General features: G+C 40.4%; 1 protein-coding gene and 1 long non-coding RNA gene across 3 annotated transcripts in view; one reads left to right on the forward strand and one right to left on the reverse strand.

Annotated features, from left to right (window-relative positions):
- Positions 1–16,436, forward strand: part of nadsyn1 (NAD synthetase 1) — a 75,710-nt gene extending 59,274 nt beyond the window's left edge. For both annotated transcript variants that reach the window (XM_061884564.1, XM_061884556.1), the window contains 7 exons: positions 1,824–1,959; positions 2,029–2,135; positions 4,095–4,226; positions 9,178–9,247; positions 11,809–11,937; positions 12,807–12,983; positions 16,280–16,436. In XM_061884564.1, coding sequence (XP_061740548.1) covers positions 1,824–1,959; positions 2,029–2,135; positions 4,095–4,226; positions 9,178–9,247; positions 11,809–11,937; positions 12,807–12,983; positions 16,280–16,312 — 784 coding nt within the window. In that variant the 3' untranslated portion in view covers positions 16,313–16,436. The remainder of the gene's footprint in view (positions 1–1,823; positions 1,960–2,028; positions 2,136–4,094; positions 4,227–9,177; positions 9,248–11,808; positions 11,938–12,806; positions 12,984–16,279) is intronic.
- LOC133541273 (uncharacterized) lies at positions 7,827–15,685 on the reverse strand. The gene is made up of 5 exons (XR_009803826.1): positions 15,371–15,685; positions 15,105–15,271; positions 8,439–8,575; positions 8,335–8,361; positions 7,827–8,249 (listed from the first exon to the last, which is right to left on the reverse strand). It is a non-coding gene; the product is annotated as an uncharacterized LOC133541273 (long non-coding RNA).
- Positions 16,437–24,040: the final 7,604 nt, after the last annotated feature.

The raw sequence follows: 24,040 nt of genomic DNA on the forward strand, positions 1-24,040 counted from the left end.
GAGACAAGATAAAAAGGGGTTTTCTTGTTTTTTGTTTTTTTTATTGTAGCAACATATATGGTAACGTTTTGGAGAGCATCAACGGCAAAGGGACTTTTTGTGTGTCCACGCATTGACATATAAGCTGGCTGTTGTTGTTTTCTTTTTTGTATAAAAAATCGATTGTTGAGCCATTACCCCCTTATGTTGGTTTGATATATATATATATAATATACTATATTAAATTATTAACATTGCTAATTGTCTGGAGAGGCTGGTCAGCACGCAAGTCCGGTAGTGGCTTGGACTACCAAGGTGCCTGAGCAGCATAGGATTGTATGGGAATGGCGTCTTCTCTCTGTCAATCTCAAGCTTGTTGGAAGAGTACAAATGTACCAAAGCCAGGCAGGAAATGACACTCACAGAATCTAGGATCCGGAAGCACATCCCCCATACTAACAACAGAAAAGAAATTGAAGCCAACTGCAGCAATAGTGTAAGCAAAGGCTGCCTCAGACACTGGAACACTGTGGGGCATGTACAGCGTAGCAGCGGGGGGCTTCGGGATGAAAACAACCCCACCCACATGGAAAAAAAATGCCCCATCAGAATGTCAAGACCCCGTGGTGAAGGAGCTGCGCTATCAAAAGGAGGCAGCCACATGTGCCGAAGCAGTGTCCCAAGCCCAGCAAGGTTGATAGATGAGATAGAATAGCGTCGAAAAGAAGAAAATTAGATGGGGTGAACTATGGAACAGAGGAGTCCAGCAGGCTGCGCTTCATAACCAGAGCCACTTACAATGTCCTTTCCTCTCCAAATAACCGGAGGATCCGACCTGCCTCCAGTGTTCAGCCCCTGCAAACCTCAAGCATATCTTGGCGGACTGCACGTTCAGCTTAACTCAAAGAAGGTATACATGGCGCCACAACGAAGTGTTGAGAGGCTTTGCCGCATAACTGTAGCAGAAGATGATTACCCCTCAGGTCTTGCTCCTATGTACTCCGGACACTGTCCCGTAGTTAACATTTACAGTACAAGAAAGAGATAAGCAAAGGGATAATTGCAGACTCATGCAGAGACTCAACGCAGCGAGAGATTGGGGAATATTTGAGTCGCTACAGGATGGGTTCAGTACTTGACTGACGCACTTCCCGCTTTGATGCACCTTGTGGGTAATTTAATAAACAGCGGCGAGAAAAACGTGATAATCGTTCTCGGGCACAGAGCAGGTGCCACATCCACTTTTGGAGTTTTACAGAATGAAAGCGTCCATGCGCAAGATGCGACTGAAACAGCACAAAAAGTAGTCTGTGTAGACTACAAACTAGCATCATCGCTTCCCCACAACCCAACCATGCAATTGGCTTGGGTCAACATCCTCGGTGGTGTTTATGTCCCAAGCAGAAGCGGCTACAACTGTCATCCCACTGGTCAATCATATCTGTTATAACGCAATAGAACAGCACCTTGGATATGTTGACTTGTTACCTGGAACAGCAATACGGGTATTTAATTGTATTTATTTAAATACAGTATAATGTGTAGGTTTAGTTTAACAGTTAAAAACTCATGTTTTGGACATACAGTACATGCAGTTATAAAACATTTAAAATTACACCTGCATAGTTCTGTGACTCACTCATACATTTTGTCACTGCAATCACTGCAGTCATGTCAAAATATTGTTAATACGATATTATGTATCATCTTGTGAGCTGAATCTATTGTCACACTCCTAGTTTTGTGTCAACAAAAATTCTGTGTTTTGGCATATGTTGCTGCAAATGTACATGTATGTATGTGTTTTGGGGAAAATAACCATGATATTTTGGGGGGGTTTTCAGCACACATATGAACATTAATATCGACATGGCAGTTGAAGGCATTCTGGGTATCTTCTCGATTGTTACTGGGAGGTGGCCTAAGTTTCGTGCAAACGGAGGAAGCCACAGAGAAAACTTGGCACTGCAGAATGTACAGGTCAGTGTGTTCTATCTGTTTTACCATATTTGTTCTCTCATTCTTTTTTACTCGACACTGTGTCAGTAGGCTCGGATAAGGATGGTTCTGGCCTACTTATTTGCTCAACTGAGTCTGTGGACTCGAGGAAAACCAGGTGGCTTACTGGTGCTCGGCTCAGCCAACGTTGATGAGAGGTAAGTACTTTTTCCTAATTCCAAATACAGTGGAGCCATAAAAGACTAGGAAGTCTGGGCTTCGCCCCATTTCTCAGACCCACATAAGCAAAAAAAAAATGCTAGGATGGATATAAAACTTTGTACATCCATCCATCCATTTTCTACTGCTTGTCCCTTAAATAACAGCTAATGAAAATTAAACCCTAGAAGAACCCTAAATTGGTTCACTTTCTGCCCATCTCCCACTGGCATGGTACTGAAACACTCAGGAATTTAGTCTTTATGCTGCTACAGTATGATTGTAACTACCATTTGCATCTCACTTAACATTATTCTTCTTCTCTTGCCATTGTTTTTCTTTCAGAAGAAGGTTCACAAAAGGGCAAAAGCAAAACATTCACATAGTTATTAAATATGCACATCAGAAATTGTTTAAAGAACCTAAACAAAGTAATTAACTTTTGTCTTTACATTGAATTATAAGAATAACCCAATTTCTTGGGTAAATGGTGCCAACAAACAAGCGGCACCTTACCTTAGGGAACCTGGAAAACAGAGTTATTCAACTAAAATATTCTAGGGGGCACATTTCAAGAAAGCTCAGTACGTGGGGCTGGACTTCTCCCTTCAATGTTACAATAAACCAAAAATGGTTGTCTCCAAAGTTTCAAACTGTACTTGAGTGCCAGTATGGTGCCATTCCTATGCCAGTTGAATAACCTTGCTTCAGATTTTGTCCAAGCATACTTAGTCAAACACATTTATGATGGGTTCATTGAAGCCAGCTTGACCATGGTTCGCATAAGGAACTCGTCCTCTGGTTCTTGACTACCGGTTCTCTGATGACTTATGTAACCACTCTTAATTTCTGGGTTGTGTTTGGGTTTTTTTTGAGGAAGGAGTCAAACTCGATCACTGATATGCCTTTATTGCATCATATACAACAAGAGGTCTGGACACGCTCTTAGATGTTCTCTTTCAACTCCTGGAAGTAACGGAGATTGAGCCATACAACCAGCACTAGCAATGATAGCTACTGTTAGCAGCGGACAAAAGTACAATCTAGCAACAATGATGTTGGCTCAAAGTAACAAAATGAATCCCAAAAGTGTTACTGGTAGTACATTGTGTCTCATAAATAATAGCACTATGGATGTGAGTGTGAATGGTTGTCTTAATGTGTTGGACCCGCGATGAGGCGGCGACTTTTCTAGGGTGTACCCTGCCTTTCCTCTAAGTGCAGCTGAGATAGGCTCCAGCCCCTCTGCGACCCTAAAAGGTACAAGTGGTAGAAAATGGATGGATTGACTTCAAAACATTATTTCACCTTCACAGTAGAGAGGTAACAGTCTTTGCGATTTACCTCAGTCATAACAGAAATGCAAATGACGGGGAACGTGCACGCATCATGACATGACTAGTACACTTTATATATTGTCACGCATAGAAAATAATAGTAATAAATAACAATAATAATAACAATAGTGAAATAATTTTGGTGAGCAAATTTTACTTTACATTCCATTCGTGTGAAATTATTTGTAAACGTATGATATTTCCTGAAGAGTAGTCGAACAATAATCGACTAGTGTGGGAACTTCAAGGGAACCTGTAATGCTGTCCCTCTTTTTTTTACCTATAAATCTTACGTCAGATACTCGTGTTCAACGGTGCCGAAGTGTCTAATAATCAGGTTTATGTATTTATAAGTAAGCCCTGCAAGCAGTTCAGGATTACGATACATGCTGTGTTTTTGTTTTTTACAAAATGTGGCCACATTGATGTATAATTAGGTCCCCTTTCTGACTACATATTATTGATGGACCTGACATGTTGTTAAAAAAAAATGATGACTGCCAAACCAATGCTTGGTACTAATGCAGAGTAAATACCAAAATAGTAAATACTGGAGAGTTTGTGAGCAATATTCAAAACATCCCATTAAGTCTCTTCTTGTCTGATCACTTTTCTTCTCAGTCTAACAGGGTATTTTACAAAGTATGACTGCTCCAGTGCTGACATCAATCCGATTGGAGGCATTAGCAAGAATGACCTAAAGGCCTTCTTACTTTACTGTGTTGACCATTTCCAGCTCAGCGCTTTGAAAAGGTAAGGATACTGAAAAAAACAACACTGCGATGACAACTTTAAAACATTTTTTTTAAATGCCAGAAAATGTATTTAAAATTTAAAAAAGAATACTTCAGAAATCATTCGCAGCCTCTGCTATAAAGCTGAATATTGAGCTCAAAGCGCATCCTGTGTTTTCAATTTTCTCCATTCCAAAATCAAACATAGAAATGTATCCAATACTGCCTGTTTAGGCAGTTGCATCTTGATCAGATGCATTTTGTAGACATCAACATGCAAACCCTGTTTCCATATGAGTTGAGAAATTGTGTTAGATGTAAATATAAACGGAATACAATGATTTGCAAATCATTTTCAACCCATATTCAGTTGAATATGCTACAAAGACAACATATTTGATGTTCAAACTGATAAACTGTTTTTTTGTGTGCAAATAATCATTAACTTTAGAATTTGATGCCTTCAACATGTGACAAAGAAGTTGGGAAAGGTGGCAATAAAGACTGATAAAGTTGAGGAATGCTCATCAAACACTTATTTGGAACATCCCATAGGTGTGCAGGCTAATTGGGAACAGGTGGGTGCCATGATTGTGTATAAAAACAGCTTCCCAAAAAATGCTCAGTCTTTCACAAGAAAGGATGGGGCGAGGTACACCCCTTTGTCCACAACTGCGTGAGCAAACAGTTTAAGAACATCGTTACTGAAAGTGCAATTGCAAGAAATTTTGGGATTTCAACATCTACTGTCCATAATATTATGAAAAGGTCCAGTGAATCTGGAGAAATCACTCCACGTAAGCGGCATGGCTGGAAACCAACATTGAATGACCGTGACCTTCGATCCCTCCGATGGCACTGCATCACATGCCGACATCAATCTCTAAAGGATATCACCACATGGGCTCAGGAACACTTCAAAAAATCACTGTCACTAAATACAGTTTGTCGCTACATCTGTCGACTCCCCTGAGACATTGGTGTCAACACACCCGTGGAGACACCCTTCAGACTATCAGGTAATATTAAACTCACTAAAACACTAACAACACAATAGAAAGATAAGGGATTTCCCCGAAATATCCTAGTAAATGTGTTTAAAAACATCGGAATCCGTCCCAATGCAATCGCGTTGTTTTTTTTTTTAACTCATTTTTTGTTTTGTTTTTTAGTTCGTCGCCATTAATATCTTCAAACACAAATCTTTCATCCTCGCTCAAATTAATGGGGAAATTGTCGTTTTCTTGGTCCGAATAGCACTTTTTGTTGGAGGCTCCCATTAAAAACAATGTGACTATGTGAGGAGCCATCAAACATGTGACGTCATAGTCTGCGACTTCCGGTAGAGGCAGGGCTTTTCTCTTAGCACCGACAGTTGCGAACTTTATCGTGGATGTTCTCTAGTAAATCCATTCAGACAAAATATGGCAATATCGCGAAATGATCAAGTATGACACATAGAATGGATCTGCTATCCCTGTTTAAATAAGAAAATCTAATTTCAGTAGGCCTTTAATGCTGAAAGGTACATACAGGTTTTGGAAAAGCATATGCTGCCATCAAAGCGCCGTCTTTTTCATGGATGACCCTGCTTATTTCAGCAAGACAATGCCAAGCCACATTTAGCACGTGTTACAACAGCGTGGATTTGTAAAAAAAAAGAGTGTGGGTACTTTCCTGGCCCGCCTGCAGTCCAGACCTGTCTCCCATCTAAAATGTGTGACGCATTATGAAGCGTAAAATACGACAGCTGTTGAAAGACTGAGGCTGTACATAAAACAAGAATGGGAAAGAATTCCACTTTCAAAGCTTCAACAATTAGTTTCCTCAGTTCCCAAACATTTATTGAGTGTTGTTAAAAGAAAAGGTGTTGCAACACCCTTTCCCAACTACTTTGGCACGTGTTGCAGCCATGATATTCTAAGTTAATTATTATTTGCATAAGGTTTATGAGTTTGTACATCAAATATCTTGTCTATTGTAGTGCAATCAACTGAATATGGGTTGTAAAGGTTTTGCCAATCATTGTTTTCCGTTTATATTTACATCTAACACAATTTCCCAACTCATATGGAAACGCGGTTTGTATTTCTGGTTGATTTGACCCTTTTATTGACCGAATTGGTAGAGTTAATCTACAGTGGTTGGACTTCTGTTTTAGTTCCTAAATCTTCAATAGGTTTGGGATAAAGCTGAGACAAGTTTGATTCCATCCATTCTATCCATGCTTGGTGTAGTGTAGAGGGCTTAAGGTGCACCACCAGTTAGAAAGTCGGTTAAAGCATTGTCACTCCACTTCCAGTGTTAAGCAAAGGTTTCTTTGGTTAACTGATCGTCAACATTTACATTACATTCATGGATGGAAAAAAACTCCCTAAAAAGATTCCACACTCTTTTCAAGGGTGGTTTAGAAGCAGTCCAAGAGATAGCGTTGGAAAGTCAGCCGGTAATGCAGTGAGTTTGATCAAATGTATGTTTCCTACCACTCTGGCAGGAGGTAAAGCCTTTTGGATGACACTGGTTGTGACTTCAGGTCTGGATTCGGTATCTAGTTCGCTATCTTCAGCTAATCAGAAGCAAGGACTAACAAAAAACCTGACATATTCAGATTTTAATCAAAACAGATTGTTTTATTTAATTTTTTTTTAAATAAAAAACATATTCCAGGAACACCACCCGCTAGCTTGTGTAAGCATTAGTATTTTAACAGAAACAGTATTTTTTAAATGTCTGTATTTTTTGCAATTACTAATTATATTGAATACAAATTGCTTGTCGGTTCAAGGAATTAGTGTCACGGCCCGGGCGCATTCCAATACGCATTCATCTGTGCGCTCTGCTGAGCGCACCTGCGTGCGCCACTCCTGCAGAAGCTGCGGCGGTGCACAGCTGTAATCAATCAGCACTCATCACACCTGTCGCTGATGAGCATCCTGGGCTTCTTAAGCTAGAGCAGACCTGCGTTCCGGGCCAGAACGTAGTTCACGCAACAGCTAATCACAACACATAGTTACACACCACACATATTTGGCTTGGTTTCACACTTCATGTATTATTTATATATATTGTGTATCTGTCGGTCTGTCTGCTGTCTGTGCTGTCTCCTTCTTCCTGTACACGTAAAAGTACGTGCTGGTCATATAATTAGAAACCAGACGGTACAGAGACCTTCGTCCCTACCTGTGACCATGTTTCCTCGATGCTGTGATTTGACCCAGCCAGGCGGAGTGTCTCTCTCCACCCGGCAAAGAGAAAATATTTTTGCTAAATTGAAGGCAGATCGCTTATGCCATGGTATTCCTCAGAAGATGAGGAGGAGGATTCATGGAAGTCCCTGGTGCCTAATCCCCGCGACGCTGACTGCGGGTATGTACCTGGAACATGGAGAGTGATGGACGCGATGGTAGCGGAAACCCTCCACTACATGCCCAAAGAGATGGAAGAGATGATGTGGGGCCCCGAGGGTCCTCACCACAGTGCCGCTCACGTCGGAGAGGACATAGACCTCACAGAAGGGCTTTGACTAGCTGTCGGGAAACTCTGCCTCCAGTAATTCAAACTCCCCCCCCCTAGCGATTCAAGCTCCGCCCCCTTGTGACTTTGGCCCTGCCCCCTATGAGTCTTGTTCTGCCCACCACTCGGGAATTTTTTTCTGGCCTTCCTCAGCAATCTCCAGTAGGAAGGAGTAATGGACTGTTTGGATTATCGAGAGATGAGGAGGAATCTCGTGTCCGCCTTCCCGACGGCCAAAAAGGTGGCCGTTCCTTGGTCGCCCGCTTCGCCGGCCGCAGGAGCGTTCTACTCTCTGCTGTCACCAGACTCGTCCCTTGTGGATTCGGGGACAATTCGACCGGCGACCCACAGCCAGTTCACCCCTCCCCCCTACCTTGATTCTTGATCTCTGTGTTCTTCTGGTTCCAGTTTTAAGACATCTAAAAGCTGTCCATAACGAGGGGGGTAATGTCGCGGCCCAGGCGCATTCCAATGCGCATTCATCTGTACGCTCTGCTGAGCGCACCTGCGCGCCCCACTCCTGCAGAACCTGCGCTGGTACACAGCTGCAATCAATCATCACTCATCACACCTGTCGCTGATGAGCTTCCTGGGCTTCTTAAGCCAGTACAGACCTGCGTTTCGGGCTGGAACATGGTTTCCTGTTTTGAACACAGCATTTTCTCAATTCCCGCGTTACGAGCATTGTGTCTCATCTCCCCGTATTCCCTTTGGTTACCTGGCTGCCTCTTGGGTCTCGACCTCCCGCCTGGACACGGACTCTGACGCCTCGGTATTGCCCCCGACTTCCTGCTTGTCTCACGGACCTTCAAGCCTGCCTTGCCCCTTGCTCAACGCTACCGTAACACTCAACAGCTAATCACCACACACAGTCACACACCACACATAGTTGGGTTAGTTTCACACTTCATTTATTATTTATATATATATTGTGTGTAAGTATGTATATATATATATATATATATATATATATATATATAAACCTGCAGCTAAAACGACGTCCCTGCTGTCTGTGCTGTCTCCTTCCTCCTGTACACGTACCAATTAGCTTGGCATTCAGGCTAGTATCCAGGCTTGTCACTCACAGCTGTCTCGTCCACGTGTACACGCATGTAGAACGTGCACACACACAATAGCAGTCCAAGAGAAGCATGGAACAGTCTTGTTGGTTTTTTTGACAGGCTATACATTCAATTATAGCTGACTGTGGTATAGCTAAACTTTGCTAAATCGCTACTTTTAGCTGACCAGACACAAAGCTACTGTGTGTGTTATGTACAAGAGCAGTTGTGTCATTATGTGCTAAAAGTTTGAAGAGGGTGGGGTATAATGCTTAAAATATTCTGGAAAGTTAGCAACATCTAGGCATCCGCATAAAAGTTGCTTTATGTTAGGGTGTTAAATGATTTTATTATTTTTGTAAAATGTACTTCTCAGGTAATTTATTTTCATCTCAGAATAGTAGCTGCTCCACCCACGGCTGAACTGGAACCTCTGACTGATGGACAGGTGGCACAGACAGACGAGGTATGGGATCAGAAAGTATTCAGTTATAAGGTTTCTCAATTTTGGGTTTATAGCATGTGTCAATGTGTGCTTTCACTGCTGCAGTGGATTTGCTTATGTCAACAACCCATTTAAGTACAAAATCATGTCCTGGTCGACTTCTTATGACTAAAAAGCACTCACTGAATCCAACGTCAACATACATGTCGACCACTTTTGTCGACGTCAAACGTGAGAGGCAGTGAGGTCATATCTATGAAAAATGGTACGTTTATGTCGACATTTATTGCCAAAATCATCATTATCAGTAAGCAAAGTGAAACCACAAGAGCAACATAACTAACGTTGAATTTCACAAAACTCACACACAATGACATCTTTACAGCGCAAATTACGCTTTGAAATAAAAGTTCACTTTGCACAGCACAGCAACTAACATATTGCACTTACCTATTTATTCTCTTTTTTTTGTAAAGTAACTGTTAAAAAAAGTTGCGCAATAGCTTTTTAGGAACAAAAGCTTGTAGTAGTTCCAACTAGTATAGAATATATAAAAATAAAATATTTGGAGGAAATCGATTGCTGTAGGTTTAACATTTTGTTTATTTATCTTTTGTTTGTTACATCCTGTGTGCAGTGGGACCCCAGAAGCAGAGCTGAGGCAGACGTGCAGTTGAAGAGTCTTTAATAAGTAGTGTAGGAACAATAAACAATGGCACTGGGTGGAGGTTCCAGTTCCATGTAAAAACAGGCAACAACAAAAAACGACGACGAGAAAGTGCAGCTACTCCACCTGCTAATTTTGCAAAGCAATAAACTAAAGAGACTGTTCGAAGTTTGTACAGCAATTAAATGCCTCAAGAGACGAAGAAGGGAAGTACTCTCTTCCAGCTGCTCCGAGCAAAGTGATGCAGCCAGTTAGACAAGGCACATCACCTGTGTTGGAAATTGTTAGAAGTGAGTCGTGGAAAATATTTGAATCATTAATTGGTCTGATTTTAATTTTCTGATATGCTTTTGTGGCAAAATGCAGATCAGTGTCACATGTACTGTAATGCTGGTCGACGTGAAAATTACACACTGAGTAGTGTTTTGTGTGATCCAATTGGGCAGAGCAGAGTCCACGTGGTCATAAAATTTGAACTTTTGTGGAGTATGTTTTGCACATGTTCCACCCAAGTACCGTTCGGACTATAAGTCGCAGTTTTTTTCATAGTTTGGCCGGGGGTGCGAATTATACTCAGGAGCGACTTATGTGTGAAATTATTAACACATTACCGTAAAATATTAAATAATATTATTTAGCTCATTCTCGTAAGAGACTAGACGTATAAAATGTCATCAGATTTAGCGATTAAGAGTGACAGATTGTTTGGTAAACGTATAGCATGTTCTATATGTTATAGTTATTTGAATGACTCTTACCATAACATGTTAGTTAACATACTAGGCACCTTCTCAGTTGGTTATTTATGCGTCATATAACGTACACTTATTCAGCCTGTTGTTAACTATTCTTTATTTATTTTAAATTGCCTTTCAAATGTCTATTCTTGGTGTTGGGTTTTATTAAATAAATTTCCCCCAAAAATGCGACTTATACTCCGGTGCGACTTGTATATGTTTTTTTCCTTCTTTATTATGCATTTTCGGCAGGTGCGCCTTATACTCCGGAGCGACTTATACTCCGAAAAATACGATATGTTTGGGCGTAAGAAACCTGCTTTAATTAGAGTCGGAGCAGATAGGTGAAAAGTTGCACGCAAGCAATGAATGGTTTCGGTTTTGATTTCAGTTACATCGACAACCGCTTATGTCGACATCAGTTAACCAGTCCAGTAGGCGTCGCCACGCTACGTTCACAACCTCACACTATTTCACTAACTAAACACTGACTGTTCTGTCAAATAGTTTGGTTAAACGCAAACATCAAGTTGATTCTACCTAAACTCCGATAATACTATCACAAACTGACCGTATGTGATCGTTTCATAACATTAAGGAGTGTCAGAAATGTTCCAGGACTACAGTCCAGACAATGAATCAGCACAGATGCAAAGAGATCCTGCTGAGTTTGCTTCGTTCAGTGCACAAGAAGAGACAATACTTGTGACAAGACAACCGGTAGCTGCTTCACCATGACAACACGTCTACTCACAATGCCCTGAGCATCCGACATTTCCTGGCAAAAAAAAATATTGCCATGCTGAATCAACCTCCTGGTTCCGTGTGATTTTTATATATTTTTTTCCTTATTACGGGTCATCAAGGAGACCTGTTTAAAAGATCTGGACACACCAAGATGGCCATGACAACAGAACAAAAGATGATTTAGGAATAGATAGATAGATAGTACTTTATTGATTCTTTCAGGAGAAGAGGAAGAATTCGAGCACGAGTGTAGGCGTGCAGAGAATGCTTGAAACATGTGTTCGACCCCAGGGGGATTACTTTTAAGTACAACATTTTTAGTTTGGATTTGAAATATATCTCTTAACCCGGTTATGGAACTTTTCTGACAAACCTTGTATATGAATAAGCCTGCTGGTGTTCTCTAACCAACACCAATCCTGTTGCTGCAGGCCGACATGGGGATGACCTACTCTGAGCTCTCAGTCATTGGTGGACTAAGGAAGATCTCTAAATGTGGACCTTTTAGTATGTTCTGTAAACTTATTTACATGTGGAAGGATGTGCTCTCTCCGACAGAGGTGAGTCATCTTTGCTGCCTAGTGTTGAAGCACAACAATACATTAAAACCACAAAATGAATAGTAACTAAGTATGAGCTGGAGTTTGTAATACAGAGTGAAGATGATAATATTTGTGTTTAATGTACAGTATGTGGGTGACAGCAGCGTATTTTTACCATCTATTGTTTGGAAAATAGCCTTAAATTGGAATGCCAACATGTCTTTAATGCTGTTTTGAAAGTTCTGGGTAGTTTTTTTTTTCATTTTAAATGAAAAGTACTAATGACTAAACAGAACGCACAGAAGTGGTTTTGCTTATAGCCTCCGGATAACCAGCATCATCTGTAGTGGACGTTTGCTTTGGATCTATTTCTTTTATTAGACTTACACCATTTTAGCAACCCCAGTGACACTTTTTAATGTCGTTTGTCTCTTCACGACTGCCGTTAATGATAACGAACGCACAGTGTGAGTGAGAGTAAAATAAATGTTTCTATAAATTACTTTTCAAACAAAACACATGTCCTGATTTCTTATACCTTCTATGTTATGCAGTTATTTACAAAATCATTATATTTTGTTTATTATGAGTTATTTGACCCATTACTACACTGTAATCAATATAGACTCACTTCTAAATAAATATTAATTATTTCATTGTATTCTTAGGGTGTTCAGGTTGTCTTGTAAGACATTAGGCCTCTCATCTGAGCAGGCTTTATCAGTTCATGTTTAAAGACTACATTGACAGCTCTAGACTGTTTGGATTAGAGGCAAAACATCCTTTAAGACAACCTGAACAGTCCGGATGCAATCCATTAGGTTAAATGTTTTTGGATTAAAAAAGTTGAAAAAGTAACATTGACTGTTCGGTGGCTCACTCCTCAGGTTGCACAGAAAGTGAAGCACTTCTTCAGGTTGTATTCTTTCAACCGCCACAAGATGACGTCGGTCACTCCGTCCTACCACGCTGAGAGCTACAGCCCTGATGACAACCGGTTTGACCTCAGACCGTTCCTGTACAACACACGCTGGGACTGGCAGTTTCGGTCGATTGACAGTCAGGTATGATTGTACTTTATACACATACTTTCTGCGCCAAAGAACACAGCCTTTACCGTATTTTTCTGACTACAAGTCATAGTTTTTTTCATAGTTTGGCCGGGGGTGCGACTTATACTCAGGAACAACTTATGTGTGAAATTATTAACACATTACCGTAAAATATCAAGTAATATTATTTAGCTCATTCACGTAAGAGACTAGACATATAATATTTCATCGGATTTAGTAATTAGGAGTGACAGATTGTTTAGTAAACTCATAGCATTTTCTATATGTTATAGTTATTTGAATAACTCTTACCATAATATGTTACGTTAACATACCGGTCACCTTCTCAGTTGGTTATTTATGCGTCATATAAGGTACACTTATTCAGCCTGTTGTTCACTATTCTTTATTTATTTTAAATTGCCTTTCAAATGTATATTCTTGGTGTTAGATTTTATCAAATAAATTTCCTCAAAAAATGCGACTTATATATGTTTTTTTCCTTCTTTATTATGCATTTTCGGCAGGTGCGACTTATACTCCTGAGCGACTTATACTCCGAAAAATACGGTAATATTGTTTGTCGTGTGTTTAGTGAAAATAAGATCTCAACAGCCTAGGTCATTGACCCAACAATTGCGTTTCAATTAAGTTAAACAGTAGGTGGTAGTAATAAGTAAAGGCTAGAAAATGGCATAGTTACCGTCTCGCTTCTCTTGTGGACTCTGGTTGGAAAGACTATAGTAAACAAACGTTGACCATATCATCAAGAATCATAAAGAGTTTACCTAAACGATTTCAGCCCTAGAAGAAGAATAAAATACTCAAGATTGATTTTGTCAGCTGTCAAATAGTGCACTGATGAGTGGGGATTTGGTCCAATCCTCTTAACAGATACTGCACACACACACAGAGGACGTTGGTTCTTCTTTAACAACAAAATTAAAGGTTGTTGTGGCCAGCCCAATGCCGTACTTTGATTCCCTAGTCAACTTGTGAGATGTCAATAATGAACATCTTTATATAACTAATAATTGCAAAGACGTAATGAACTCCATGCATCTTAGATTGTGAAGCAGTTTTCCGGAAAAATGGTTGTACAACTAAATAGCTTCGTGATACACAGGAATGTTAGTTTATATGGTTAAACATTGACTTGGTAAATAAGGATGCAAGCACTTTATGTAAAGTGATTCAAAATTGACTTTTGATTTGTCGACAACCGTTGATTTAGAGCAGTGGTTCTCAAATGGGGGTACATGTACCCCTGGGGGTACTTGAAGGTATGCCAAGGGGTACGTGAGATTTTTTTTAAATATTATAAAAATAGCAACAATTCAAAAATCCTTTATAAATATATTTATTGAATAATACTTCAACAAAATATGAATGTAAGTTGATAAACTGAAAAGAAATGCAACAATGCAATATTCAGTGTTGACAGCTAGATTGTTTGTGGACATGTTCCATAAATATTGATATTAAAGAGTTCTTTTTTTGTGAAGAAATGTTTACAATTAAGTTCATGAATCCAAATGGATCTTTATTACAATTCCCAAAGAGGGCACTTTAAGTTGATGATTACTTCTATGTGTAAAAATCTTTATTTATAATTGAATCACTTGTTTATTTTTCAACAAGTTTTTTAGTTATTTTTATATATTTTTTTCCAAATAGTTCAAGAAAGACCACTACAAATGAGCAATATTTTGCACTGCTATACAATTTAATAAATCAGAAACTGATGACATAGTGCTGTATTTGATTTCTTTATCTCTTTTTTTCAACCAAAAATGCTTTGCTCTGATTAGGGTTTACTTGAATTAAAAAAATGTTCACAGGGGGTACATCACTGATAAAAGGTTGAGAACCACTGAATTAGAATATAATATGCAGTGTCCCAAGGCATGGAAATAAAAACTGCTGTAAGGATCTTGAGTTTTACTCACATTTTTAAAAACATTCCTATTAAGGCGACGATGGGGGAAGGAGACGGCACGACAGCGGAAGTACAAACTCAATATTTTATCGAGTGATTTATGATTACGTAGGGTGTGTATGCTACTATGTGTTTGAATGTGAACTATGTGCTGGAATTAACATATGAAGATACCGTAAGGAGTTTGGTCATACGTGTTGAATGGTGGCGTCCAAATCCAGAGGAATAAGGCAAAGAAGTCCGGTGTCCAGGTGTAGTCATGGGGCAGGAGAGAGAGCGTCCAAAGTCCAGGCAATGTGTTGGGGAATCAGGAGGGCAATCAGGGTTCCGGAGAATATGGCAGCGGGAGTGGAGGCAGGGACTGTGGGAGGAAGGAGAGAAGAAGGAGATCAAAAACAAGGTAGGAGGAAACAAGCACAGGAGAAGATCACTGTTGGAGAGTGAGATACGAGAGGCTTACTGCAAGCAAAATAAATGTTCCGACAAGGAGTAGTCAGCACCAAGGCTCTTTATCCTGTCGTCCGTATTTACTGCCAGGTGTCTTGATTGATGATTGTCTCCGGCTGCGTGTGAGAGCGGTCTGCGCAGCGCGTGTGGGTGCGTGTCTGGACGCGCTCAGAGTGGAGCTGTTGAGTGCTCCCGCAGAAGAGAGAAAAACGGACTGTGCGTGTGTCGTAACAATTCCTATCATTTTGAACTCCGCATTATGCATTGCAATTCTGTGGCACTGCAAACTACAACCTAAGTAATAACTAGAAACAGCACTGGGAGAGTGCAGACATTCGCCAGGCCCTATTTCCCCAATAGTAAAGAATCCTTTTAAAAAATCCTGAATCCAGACAATAATCCGTATCCTCCCCAAGCAAACAAACCTCAATGGAGACATTACCTCCGGGTGGAAGTATTACATATTAAGTGGTGCCAATGAGCAGAGTGGAAGGAGAGGTATTTTTTGTGTTTTACTAAAATGTATTTCTTGAATTCACTCGTGTTTATCAAAGTGCTGGGCACTTTCACATTCTTTGGGGCCATGGTGAATTGTTTTGTGCTCATACTCATAAAAAGTTCAGAGATAAAGCCACCCTCTCTCCATTACACCAAATGATAATGAGCAAACAGACTTGTTTATGTGCAATGTTTGGCTGTCCATAACAGAGACAGTGTACAAAAACCGGGCCAATATTTTGGAAAATAATTTTGTTGAAAACCATATTTTGGAAAAAATTAGGCGTACCGAAGCTAAGGTACAAATGTTTTGTAAAATGAATACCTCAATGACACTGTCAACCAAAACTGGGCTTTATTGTCTTTGTAAAGACAATTCAGACAATGTCTTTGGAATTCATTAACAATTATCTTTTGTCTTCAGGTGTCCAAGATGGCAGCCAACATGCCAAAGTAAGGCGTTGTCCATGTGCAGTTTAAATGTGTGCGGTGAAAAAAGTCACATTTTATTTGGTATAATGATGGAGGAAGATAAGGTCTTAAATTGTTTCATCTTATAATAAATACTACCCACTCAAAAACTTTGTATTTTTCTGATCTTCAGTAATCTGTAATGTGTCATCAAATGTGTTGTTTACTTGTAGAACTGATAAGTAGAGCTAGAAAATTATAACATGCATGATTGTCACCTAGTATAGTGATATACATGGCTCATTTTCATGCAGCCAGTGTGTGACTATACCGTTGCACATCAATAGGATTCAACCATCTAAAGCAGTGGTCCCCAACCACCAAGCCGCGGTGCGATTGGTACCGGGCCGCAGAATATATATATATTTTTCTCTTAAATCAACATAAAAAACACAAGATACACTTACAATTAATGCACCAACCCATAAAACCTCCCTTTTTCATCACAAAAACTTCCCCTTTTTCATGACAAAGGGCCGCAGGAAAAATTATCAAGCGTTGACCGGTCCGCAGCTACAAAAATGTTGGGGACCACTGATCTAAAAGCTTAGTTGGCCACATACGTGGACAGCCCTTTCTAGTTCTTATATCCAAAATTTTACACTACTGAATTGGGGTCTTATGTGCTTATGTGGACACTTATACAGCTATCCTGTGGTGTCAGAAGAATATAACATACAATGGAATTAGGAGAAGAAAAAAAGGTGTAAAAACCAGAATTGGCATGTCACTAAACATGAAGTACACATTTGTTACTTATGGACTAAGGTCATTTATTCTCAGGGAATTAAATCAATCGCAACTGAACTGTTCAGATTGTCTTAGACCTTTCGCTGGCTTCATCAGTTAATACTCTTACACTTTGGTGGGACAGATCTAGTCAGAGTGCTTGGTTCCGAACCCAAAGTATTCCTCAACATGACCCGACAAGAATGGGTCCGCTAAATGACAATGCTTGACAGAGCCCTGCGACAATTTTTTGGCCACCTCACCTAGAGTATGCTGGCAATGTGAGAGACAGGCCATTTACAGCAACCGCCAAAGAAGAGGAGACAAACCTCAAGCTCCACGCTACAGCTGCACGATTAATCCTTAAAAAAATCATGATCTCGATTCACAAATGTACTTTATGTAATCTCATTTTTCATCATGTGCGTTTCTCCAAATGCTGCATTATAATAAATGCAGCACCACCTCTGCTTCCTCCCTCGACAAATGTTAAGGGCCTACTGAAATTAGATTTTCTTATCAGGTCCATTCTGTGTCATACTTGATCATTTCGTGATATTGCCATATTTTTTCTGAAAGGATTTAGTAGAGAACATAGACGATAAAGTTCGCAACTTTTGGTCGCTAATAAAAAAGCTTGGCCTTTACCGGAAGTAGCAGACGATTTGCGCGGGACGTCATTTGTGTGAGGGCTCCTCACATCCTCACATTGTTTATAATCACAGTTTCATGTAGCAAGAGCTATTTGGACAGAGAAAGTGACGATTTCCCCATTAATTTAATCGAGGATGAAAGATTTGTGGATAAGGAAAGTTAGAGTGAAGCACAAAAAAAAAAGATGGCTCCGGGCGGCAGCAGTGTGAGCGTTTCAGATGTAATTAGACACATTTACTGGGATAATTCTGGAAGATCCCTTATCTGCTTATTGTCTTAATAGTGTTTTAATGAGGTTGTAAAGTCATACCTCAAAGTCGGATGGCTTGGGTGAACGCCAGTGTCTTTGATGGAAGCCATGGAGGAGCCAAGCTCACAGCTGCCTTTTTTGACAGCTGCTGCAGGAGGAGGTGCAGTAGTCCACTGATGTCTCCGGTAAGAGCCGACTTAATATCACAATTTTCCCATCCAAAAACATGCTGGTTGACGTAGAGAAACATGTTCGCTTGACCGCTCTGTGTTAAAGCTTCACAATAAACAAAGAAACACCGGCTGTGTATCGGTACTAAAGACAGCTGCAAATTACCGCTTTCCACCAACAGCATACTTATTTGATGTCTCCATTATTAATTGAACAAATTGCAAAAGATTCAGCTACACAGATGTTCAAATTACTGTGTAATTATGCGATGAAAAGAGACGACTCTTAGCTGTAAGTGGTGCTGGGCTAATATGTCCCCTCCAACCAATAACGTCCCAAACACGCGTCATCATACGCGTCATCATTCCGTGACGTTTTCAACAAGAAACTCTGCGGGAACCGGCCATATTGGCATGTGTTGCAATGTTAATAATTTCATCATTGTTATATAAACTATCAGACTGCGTGGTCACGGTGGGAGAGGGTGCGTCTGCCTCACAATACGAAGGTCCTGAATAGTCCTGGGTTTAATCCCGGGCTCGGGATCTTTCTGTGTGGAGTTTGCATGTTCTCCCCGTGACTGCGTGGGTTCCCTCCGGGTACTCCGGCTTCCTCCCACTTCCAAAGACATGCACCTGGGGATAGGTTGATTGAAAACACTAATTTGGCCCTATTGTGCGAATGTGAGTGTGAATGTTGTCTGGCTATCTGTGTTGGCCCTGCAATGAGGTGGTGACTTGTCCAGGGTGCACCCCACCTTCCGCCCGATTGTAGCTGAGATAGGCACCAGCGCCCCCCGCCACCCCAAAGGGAATAAGCAGTAGAAAATGGATGGATGGATGTTTTCAAACAAGCCGTATGTTATCTTTTTCAGTACTGATTTAATGCTATTATCAGTTAAGATTTAAACAATACCCATCTCTACTTGCCCAGAAAAGGGTGGAGTGCCATCTACAGGTTGGGGAGGAGATCTTGCCCCGATTGGAGGAGTTCAAGTACCTCAGAGTCTTGTTCACGAGTGAAGGAAGAGTGGATCGTGAGATCGACAGGCTGATCGGTGCGGCGTCTTCAGTAATGTGCAGGGGGGTCGCCAGACATATTTCACTGGGGCACGTACCCCACTGTTGATCTGCAGTGCCCCAGTAAAAATTTCACCAATAAAAAAAAACGCTTCTGAGTTTTAAGTCTTCATAACATAGACAACAGCGCACATACTACTTAGTATGGTAATTGATTGCTACTGTATTCACTCCACTAACAATGAGCACATGGCTACTTAATATGGTAATTTATTCACTTGTGGATCGAGACTTCAGTTGAGAGAGAGAGAGGGGGGCGGGAGGGGGGGGGGGGGGAATTCGAATCACTGCGTGAGGTATAGGTGACGTTAGCCAACAACAATTTGTTAATTACAATATTTTGATTTTGATTTGACTCAAACTGTAACTCCTAGATGGATTTAAGAAAGTTATTCGCCCGCAGCAGAGAAGAAGCGAGGAATGAGAGATGTAAGTGAAGTCCTAGCTAGCTAGGCAACATCATTGTCTTAAGTCAGGGGTAGGGAACCTGTGGCTCTAGAGCCAGATGTGGCTCTTTTGAAAACTGCATCTGGCTCTCAGATAAATCTTATAATTTTGCTGGTAATCACAGTGTTAAAAATAACCTTCAAAATATAAAACATTCTCATGCATTTTAATCCATCCATCCATTTCCTACCGCACCTGTTCAAGAAGTCACATTATTGGTAAGAAGTATTTTATTTATTATAGGTTAGCTTCAGAATAAAAATGTTATTAAAAATAATAGGAGACTTATTGTACTCTAAAAATGTTATCAATTAAAAATGCATGCATTTAGTTGTAGTCGGTGTTAAAAAATATTATATGGCTCTCACAGAAATACATTTTAAAATCTTTGGCTTTCATGGCTCTCTAGGCCAAAAAGGTTCCCGACCCCTGTCTTAAGTTGATGCTAAGTTAGCTAACGTTATTCCTTGTATCAAGACAAACATATTCATTTGCTGTACGAGCTGTCGGGGGAATTTCCAATGAACATGAAACATAATGTTGGTTATTGTCTGCTGGCTCTGCATCAATGATGATTTGGAGTAAGCATGTGTGAGATGAGTGCTTCTCAAATGGTTTATCTTCAGGAAGAAAAATATTTTTCCATATCATCAAGTCGTGAGCCAAATTTTTAAATCATTCAAGTTTATTTCACAGAAAAATAGCACAGTAGACTTGTCTTGTTAATCGGTGTGACTTTGACTAAAATAATCTTGTTTTGTCACCAGAAAAATGGCTACAGCTAAAGCATCTGGTTTTGTTTCCAGAAAAAATAGTAACATTTCTGTATTTGTTTTCAGAAAGATGGCTGAAAATATCGGGTTTTGTTGCCCCATTTAGATTTAAAAAAAATATATTTCCATGTCTGTCCTGAGTCCTCCTCCAACTTGTTAGTCGGTTTGCCTTTTGCTAAAATACTCACTAATAGTCACTAGAAAAAAGGCTAAAAATATCTGGTTTTGTTGCCACAATTCGATTTTTTTCTCCCTAAACTTTTTTTTTTTCATGCACACATCTGACTGCGACTCACTGAAAGTGACACACAATCCACTTTTATGTCACGACCCTGCAGTTGGGAACCACTGGTCAACTGTATAACAGTTACTGTAATATTTCCATGTCTGTCCAGAGTGATTGACCACTTTGCAAAAATGAAAAGGAGACGTTACAGTTTACTTCTCAGAAAATGATTCCCTGAACAGACACACAACAGTTGTTCATTTATTCTACTACTGTGGCTTTATTGTTTTGTGTATATTTTATAGTTTTGTGTATCTGAAATAGGATTAGCCACATTGCCATAAATGGAAATTAAATAATATAGAATAACCCAGAGATGTAGGGGTGCTTTATTTTTTGTTTTACTTTTGTAGATGTTAAATTTGCAGATGATTACTGCAATATATATCTCAAAAAGATTCATTGCTCTTCTTTTTTGCTTTTACCAGTAGCAGTTTTAGAAGTCTGGAGTAAAAAAGTGCACAAGTAGGTCAAATGCATTAGTTAATTTCAGGTGGTTAATCAAAGATCCAGACAACATAATCTGATATGATTTCATAGTTTAAAGCACTATTTATGTATTTTTTTATGATAAATAAGTGCTAAAAATGTTTTTGCTTGCGCGCTTTGCATGCTCACATGAATTATTTGTGCCCCAGGTGTGCCCCAGTACAGTATTAGGTCCAGTGACGCCCCTGGTAATGCGGACGCTGTATCGGTCTCTTGTGGTGAAGAAGGAGCTGAGCCGGAAGGCAAAGCTCTCAATTTACCTGTCGATCTACTTTCCCATCCTCAACTATGGTCATGAGCTCTGGGTTATGACAGAAAGGACAAAATCACGGGTACAAGCGGCCGAAATGAGTTTCCTACGCCGAGTGGCGGGGCTCTTTGTTAGAGATAGGGTGAGAAGCTCTGTCATCCGGGAGGAACTCAAAGTAAAGCCGCTGCTCCTCCACATCGAGAGGAGCCAGATGAGGTGGTTCGGGCATCTGCTCAGGATGCCACCCAAGCGCCTCCCTAGGGAGGTGTTTCAGGCTCGTCAGATCGGTAGGAGGCCATGGGGAAGACCCAGGACACGTAGGGAAGACTATGTCTCCCAGCTGGCCTGGGAACGCCTCGGGATCCCCCGGGAAGAGCTGGACGAAGTGGCTGGGGAGAGGGAAGTCCGGGCTTCCCTGCTTAGGCTGCTGCCCCCACGACCCGACCTTGGATAGGCGGAAGAAGATGGATGGATGGATGGCATCTCTACTTAGTAGTAATGGTAAGAGTCACCCACCCTAACTTTTTCCCAATAAAGGTTCTCATTTAGCGCTGTGGAGTCATTTTGGATTTAAACCAACACTGTAAAAAAATTCTGTAAAAAAATGGTCATCTACTGGCAGCTACGGCTGCCAAAGGAAAACCATAAAATTAAAGTAAAACACTGTAAACCAAATAATGATCAAAAACATTATGATTATATAAATTTTCATTAAATGTTTTGCGGAAAAATATCGTAATTTTACAGATTTTTACTAAATTATTAAGATCAACCACCTTTAATAAAGTGACGATGCAAACAGTTCTGCAGAAAAATACCTTTATTCTACAGAGTTTTTCCAAATTATTACGATCAACCAACTTTAAAGGGAAACATTATCACCAGACTTACGTAAGCGTCAATATATACCTTGATGGTGCAGAAAAAAAGACCATAAATTTTTTTTACCGATTTCCGAACTCTAAATTACTTTAACATCATTGCCTCTCCCTGCATGGGAGAGGCAATGATGAGAGGTATAGCAGATTAGTCTCTCTTAACAAGTGGCTGGATAGCTTCTGTAGACAACAGGGATTTACGTTTATTGATAATTGGCCCTCTTTCTGGGGCAAACCTGGCTTGCTGAGGAGAGACGGCCTTCACCCTAACCAGGAAGGCGCTATCCTCTTGTCTCGGAACATAGATTTCGCATTGAGCCACATTTGACTAACTGCACTAGAGCAAGCCCGGTCACAGGCAATTACAGAGCCTGCTAGCCTGAGTATGGAGTCAGTTAAGTTAGAACTAGCCAGCGCCAGGCTGGATGATCCCTGTACACATAGCAATTTTCTTAGAATAATACACAACTCACATAATGTTTTTTCTGCTATGACTGTGACTACGTCAGAGTTAGACATGCGTTCTACTGAGGTGGCAAATTATGATGCGTTCAATTTATCGCAGCACCAAGTAGACAATCTGAAAATTCCCGTCGTATCAATTCCTAGATATGGTCGTAATTATTTTAAGTACACTGCGCATAATAAACGCAACATTATTAATATTGCTACTACGGATAATTTTATCAACAACTCCTTAAAACAGCCCACTACCTATTATATGGGCTTTCTAAACATCAGATCTTTGTCTCCCAAAACGTTATTAGTTAATGAGGTCATTAGAGACAACAACCTTAACGTCATCGGTCTTAGCGAAACCTGGCTTAAACCAGACGACTTTTTTGCGATAAATGAGGCATCCCCTCCTAACTATACGAATGCGCATATTGTCCGTCCCCTTAAAAGGGGAGGGCGGGTCGCACTAATATACAACGAAAACTTTAACTTTAGTCCAAGCTTAAATAATAAATATAAATCGTTTGAGGTGCTTTCTATGAAGTCTGCCACACCGCTGCCTCTGTGCCTGGCTGTTATCTACCGCCCCCCAGGGCCCTACTCGGACTTTATTAGTGAATTATCAGAGTTTGTTGCTGATATAGTGACGCACGCCGATAATATAATTATAATGGGGGACTTTAATATCCATATGAATACCCCATTGGACCCACCGTGCGTGGCGCTCCAGACTATAATTGATAGCTGTGGTCTTACACAAATAATAAATGAACCGACGCATCGCAGCGGTAATACGATAGACCTAGTGCTTGTCAGAGGTATCACCGTTTCCAAAGTTATGATACTCCCGTATACTAAAGTAATGTCCGATCATTACCTTATAAAATTCGAAGTTCAGACTCATGTTCGGCAAGCTAATAATAATAATAACTGCTATAGAAGCCGCAACATTAATGCTGCCACAACGACGACTCTTGCTGGCCTACTGCCCTCGGTAATGGCACCATTCCCAAAGTATGTGGGCTCTATTGATAACCTCACTAACAACTTTGACAACGCCCTGCGCAAAACCATTGATAGTGTAGCACCGCTGAAGTTAAAAAAGGCTCCAAAAAGGCGTACGCCATGGTTTACTGAAGAAACTAGAGCTCAGAAATTATTATGTAGAAAGCTGGAACGCAAATGGCGCACGACTAAACTTGAGGTGCACCATCAAGCATGGAGTGATAGTTTAATAACGCATGCTTACCTT

The sequence above is a fragment of the Nerophis ophidion genome, linkage group LG02, assembly GCF_033978795.1.
Source record: "Nerophis ophidion isolate RoL-2023_Sa linkage group LG02, RoL_Noph_v1.0, whole genome shotgun sequence".
NCBI lineage: Eukaryota > Metazoa > Chordata > Actinopteri > Syngnathiformes > Syngnathidae > Nerophis > Nerophis ophidion.